Source organism: Triticum urartu, chromosome 5 (assembly GCF_003073215.2).
Source record: "Triticum urartu cultivar G1812 chromosome 5, Tu2.1, whole genome shotgun sequence".
Taxonomy (NCBI): Eukaryota; Viridiplantae; Streptophyta; class Magnoliopsida; order Poales; family Poaceae; genus Triticum; species Triticum urartu.
Genome location: NC_053026.1, coordinates 438,785,612 through 438,791,475, shown reverse-complemented (window position 1 = coordinate 438,791,475; position 5,864 = coordinate 438,785,612). Strand labels below are relative to the sequence as shown.

Genomic DNA, 5,864 nt, shown 5'->3' with positions numbered 1-5,864 from the left:
ACAATAATAATAGGAAAGAAATAATGCAGGAATTCACTCACGAAAAAGGAAAACAATCATAAAAAAGGGCCAGAAAAGCATTACGGCGCCTCAAAGTAAACTCGGAAAGAAAAGGGGTTCAACGAGCGAAAGCGCCGTGGAAAATTTGGCTGCCCGAGTCAGCGCCCCCACTTCCCGCTTCCGTTGCCCGTCTTTGCCTCCTGCCCAAAACACCCCTCCCTTGTCCGCACGCCGCTACGTACAAAAGACCCGTCCCCCCCTACCCTCATCCGCCCCTCCCCTCCTCTCCCTCCTTCGCTTCCACACCTCACCCGCTCCCGGCCAGAGGCGGAGCACGAGCCGCACGAGGTCCGTCGAGGAGGAGGAGCAGGCCGTGTATCGTTGCACTATCATTTACCAGGAAGGAAGCGCCGGCCAGCAGACCGATGGCTCCCAGCTACGAGATGGCCGCCTCCATCCTGCTCTGCGCCGAGGACAGCAGCAGCATCTTCGGCTTCGGCGACGAGCAGGAGGCGGCAGCGGGAGCGAGGGCGAGCCCGTCGCCGTACTGCGGTGGCGAGCTGGCCGTGGAGTTCCCGCTGCCGTCCGAGGAGTGCGTGGCCCGCTGGGTGGCGACGGAGGCGGAGCACATGCCCAGGGAGGACTACGCGGAGAGGCTCCGCGCCGGGGGCGTGGATCTCCGCGTGCGGGTGGACGCCGTCGACTGGATATGGAAGGTGCGCTCTCTTTCCTTAATCGACGCGACCTGTCTCGCTCTCTTACCTCTGATTCGTTCCCGTTCGTGTCGATCCAGTGCTTGATGTTAACCATCGGTGTACCCGCAGGTTCACACGTACTACGGCTTCGGCTCTATCACAGCCTGCTTGGCCCTCAACTACATGGACCGCTTCCTCTCGCTCTACCAGATACCGGTAAGGAGATACGTCCACCCTATCAAGAACTGGCCGTCCGGCCATTAATGCACGCCACGCCATTGCACGGCTGATTCATGCGAGCCTCGCTCGTGTTTACAGGAGGGCAAGGCTTGGATGACGCAGCTGCTATCGGTGGCGTGCCTGTCTCTTGCTGCCAAGATGGACGAAACTTCCGTGCCTCAGTCCATCGACCTGCAGGTGGCCGGGGACGCGCGGTACGTGTTCGAGGCGAAGACGATCCAGAGGATGGAGCTGCTGGTCCTGAGCACGCTCAAATGGCGGATGCAGGCCGTCACCCCCTTCTCCTACCTCGACTACTTCCTCCACCAGCTGTGCGGCGGCAATGCGCCGTCGAGGCAGGCCGTCCGGGACGCCACGGAGCTCATCCTCTGCATATCCAGAGGTGCGCACGCACGCACGCACGCAGCACCTTTTTTCGCAGAACCATCGATCTGTCAGAGATGCATCGACCATTTTTGTGTGAAAAATCTCACGCTGTGGCATCGCAGGGACGAGCTGCCTGGAGTTCCGGCCCTCGGAGATCGCCGCGACGGTGGCCGCCGCCGTGGCCGGGGAAGAACACGCCGCCCATAAGGCGGCTTGCTGCACCCACGTAGATAAGGTGAGACGCACACGCAACGCTTTTTTTTGTCCGGGCACCACGTCTCATTTACTGCGTCGCGGCGTGGTTCTTGGCCTTTTGGACCTGCAGCAGTACGCTAGGCATACAGAAAAAAAGTCAGTGCAGTCGCCCCTGTTCTTGTAGCCGCGCGTACTTCTCCAGACACCCTGCAGGGAACGCGTGAGCTGCATTTACACTCTGTAATGTAACATGGCGACTTAATGGCTTGTTGCTTTCTGCAGGAGCGGGTGCTGAGTTGCCATGAAGCGATGATCCAGGCCACCGGCGCCACCGTGCCACCACCTAAAACTGCAGGCCTGCGCAGTGCCTACTCCCCCGCCATGTCTGCTCCCCGGAGCCCGACCGGGGTGCTGGACCTGGACGCCGGCTACCTCAGCTGCACAAGCGATGGCGCCAGCACGACGACGATCACCATGGCATCGTCGCCGCCGCCCGCGAGCTCTGGATTCGACAGCTCCCCGGTCAGCAGAAAGAGGAGGAAGATCAGCAGATGATGATGATTAGGACGATGATATGCTCCACAACCCGACCGGTCTACCCCCCAAAAAAATCTTGATATATTCATTAAAGGTCTCTTCTGTGCGCACCCATCATCGTCATCTCTCGGTGGGTAAGTCAAATGGTTCCCCGGTCAGCAGCAAGAGAGCAAGGATCTCCATGGATGGATGAATAAAGACGGGCCAGACAATGGTGGTCGCTCCCAAAAGAGCAAAGGTTTTGCGCGAAGACAAAGCTGTGGATGCGATGAGATGGGACGCCCAAAAATAAAAAGACAGCGGCCCAATTCCAGAGCTAGTGGCAGGCACCGACTGTCCTAGCTCGATTTTGTTTGTTCAACAAAAGTATTTGGTTAAAAAACATTAATCATGAATTTAAAAATGTTAAATTATGTAAAAAAAAGTTTTAGATATATACAAAAAAATGTACAACATGTATGAAAAAAGTAGGCATCACAGCATACATTCGAAAAAATAATAATCATGTATTTAAAAATGGTTAAAGATGTATGCAAAATGTTCCTGATGTATATGAGAAATATAAAGTGTGTACCAAAAATAGATATATGTTGAAACAAAAAGAAAAGTAAAAAAACACAAAGAAAATTAGTGAAAACCAAAGAAAAAAGAAAGAGAAAAAAGACAGAAAAAATCAGCAGTGAAAAACCGCACGACAGACATTGGAAAAGCAGAAAAAAAAGTAATACTCTGCTACAGTATTGGGTCGGCCTGATGGCCACTTGTAGACGATTCCTAATGGAGATCGGTACGACCGTATGGGGGACACATAGCTCTCGCCGGTGGGGTTGCCCTGGGGTTTCTTTTTTTTTTTAGGATCCCCTGGGGTTCCATCGAGCGAACAAAATCGTGTCCTTATTCGGCCAGTGTGTGTGTACGAGTAGTCGAGTATGCATCCCGGGGTCGTCACCCTTGCAGGGCTGCCAGCTAGAGATTTACGCCACCAGCGTCCGGCCACTCACCCGTCTTGTCGGTCGGTGCGCATACTACACACCTAGCGGACGTGCTCCTCGGCGGCTGAATCCTGCGATGAAAAACATAAGGCAGTCACTTTTTGCAAAGTTTAACAAAAAATTAACCTGATTGCAAATTATTTCACAAAATAATCTTTTTGCATGACCTCTAGACCCTGATCTGAAGTTTTATGCTTGACAGCATGACGCCCTGATCAAAAACACCATAAGTTTAGATCTGCGCATGACACCCCAGGTCAAGGCGCCATGGTCAATGGCATGACAGGACCAACCCGGGGCGCCATGCACGTTCAAGCAGGCTAAGAGCATCTCCAACAGCCGCGCTAAACTAGTGTCGCGCCGCAAATTAGGCCGTTTTAGCGCGCGCGAAACGCGGCAGGTCGCTCCAGCGGGCACGCAAAAACGGCGCGCGCTATAACGGGCTGGACCCGCGGTCGAAAACACTTAGCCGCGCGGTGTATTTCGGACGCTCGCTGCAGCGCGCGGCACACTCCAGCGCTCGCGCCCGCACTTCCTCTCCCACTTCCACCCCCCGTCCGGCCGCGCCGCCGCCGCCGCCCGCGCCCCCCGGCGACCGTTCAGGCTTCCCCGGCCTATCCCCGCGCGCCCGCGCTTCCGCCCCATCCCCTCCTAGTCCCGCCGGCGCTCGCGCGCCTCCGTCGTCCGAGGAACAGCGCCCGAGCGCTCGCTGCCGCGCCGCGCCCGCAAGGTGTTTGACAAAACGCCTACAAGGTATGTATTGCTCAAACTTCATGAATTTGATGCATGTTTTGAATTGTAGTTTTTATAGTATAGTATTGAACATTGTAGATGAGTTTGTCGTATGATTCTTCCGAAAAAGAATTTGATATGGAAGAGGAGGAGGATCTTGCAATGATCCTAGCTATGCATATAAAAAAACCGAAGCACGGTGGTTCGGTTATGGGTCGGCAGAAAATTTGGAGGGATAGGATCGATGCCCACAACAGATTGATCAGGCATTATTTTGCGGAGAATCCCATATACCTTGAGTCGTATTTTCGTCGCCGGTTTAGGATGAGCACCGAGTTGTTCAGGCGCATTGCAGAGAAACTAGCGAGCCATGACCGTTTTTTCAGCAAAGGAGGAATGCAGCCGGAGAGCTCGGGCATAGCACCTTTCAGAAGGTGACAGCCGCTTTGCGTATGTTGGCATACGGTATACCGGCTGATCTTGTTGATGATCACTTGGCTATGGGTGAGAGCCAAGCCATCATGTGTGTCAAGCGCTTTGCAGTGGGAATTGTGCAAGTGTTTGGCGAGGAGTATTTGAGATCTCCCAATGCTGAAGACGTCGCAAGGCTATTGGCGATGAACAAAGCTCGCGGTTTTCCTGGCATGCTTGGCTCAATAGATTGCATGCATTGGAGTTGGAAGAATTGTCCAAAGGCATGGCATGGGCAATTCCACGGCCAAAAAAGGGTTCCACTATAATCCTTGAAGCGGTGGCCGATCAGGAGACTTGGATTTGGCATGCATTCTTTGAAATGCCTGGATCTTTGAATGACATCAATGTTGTCAACCGGTCACCACTGATGAATAAGATTGCAAAAGGTGAGTTGCCACCGGTGCAGTTTGTAGCAAATGGCCGTACGTACAACTATGGCTATTATCTAGCGGATGGCATCTATCCAAAGTGGCAAACCTTCGTGAACCGTTGAAAAAGCCGGAAGGTAAGAAAAATCTTGACTTCCACAATACTCATGCGGCGGCTAGAAAAGATGTGGAGAGAGCATTTGGGATTTTGCAAGCCCAATTTGCTATTGTGAGAGGACCGGCTAGATTTTGGGATTAAAAAATGCTTTGGTACATCATGCACGCTTGTGTGATCATGCACAACATGATCATCGAGAATGAGCGTGGCCAAGATTTAGACTACTCACAGTATGAGCTCTTGGGATATCCCGTGCGAGTGCTACGGAGGGCTGAAAGGGTAGCCCGTTTTATTGCCTCCTATCATGCCATTCGGCGTCCCACAACGCACAATGAACTTCAGAATGATTTGATTGAAGAGTGGTGGGCATGACATAGACGACAAAGAGCAGCATGATGATATCTGCATTCGACATTGTATTGTTCATGAACTATTTGTTGTGTTTATTGCATTTGTTGTACTGAACGATAAACTATTTGTTTGAGTTGTAATGATAACGAAATTGAACTATTTATTGTTGATTTATTTTGTTTGTTTGATCATTTTTGCTCATACATGTATATGTGGTTTGTGCGGTGCGCGCACGCTGTATTTTTGCGCTCTGCTGGAGCGGCGCGTGCTGCATTATAGCGCGGCTACTGGAGCCAGCGCAGGCGGGCGCGCTAAACCAGCCGAAACGCGCGCGGCAAACAGGTTTTTTACGCGCGAGTCCATATATAGACATGACCAAGAGTTGCATACAACAGTACTACTATGTACATACAGGCCACCATCACTCTGATTATCATCCATCACACTGCACATGGCAATGCAGTGATAGCAAAATACATGGATAGAAAACCTCCCAGGTTGAAGATCAGGGACATCACTTACATACATATCACTACAGAAAAGTGAATGCACCAAAAGGGTAAGCAACTAAGTTTGGCCTGGAGCATATGGTACTTCTACACACATATCCAAAATACTATAAAGACGATTAGTCATTAATTGACATGCAAGTAGACTACTGAGATCCTCCTCGACAGGCACTGTTAAGATTGAAGCCACAATTTTTATTGTTAACACCGATGTTCCCCTCATCATTGTTGCCTGCAATGTTGCCATGGCTGGCGTCATGGTCGATAGGGCCATCCTCTGACCTAAC

At 51.9% G+C, this 5,864-nt stretch overlaps 1 protein-coding gene across 1 annotated transcript; it reads left to right on the top strand.

The window, feature by feature from the left end:
- The first annotated feature begins 262 nt into the window (after window positions 1-262).
- LOC125556196 (cyclin-D4-1-like) lies at window positions 263-2,486 on the top strand. The gene is made up of 5 exons (XM_048718978.1): window positions 263-716; window positions 825-911; window positions 1,014-1,317; window positions 1,424-1,536; window positions 1,779-2,486. Exons 1-5 carry the CDS (start codon window positions 426-428, stop codon window positions 2,049-2,051), a joined length of 1,068 nt encoding a protein of 355 aa, XP_048574935.1. The 5' UTR covers window positions 263-425; the 3' UTR covers window positions 2,052-2,486.
- Window positions 2,487-5,864: the final 3,378 nt, after the last annotated feature.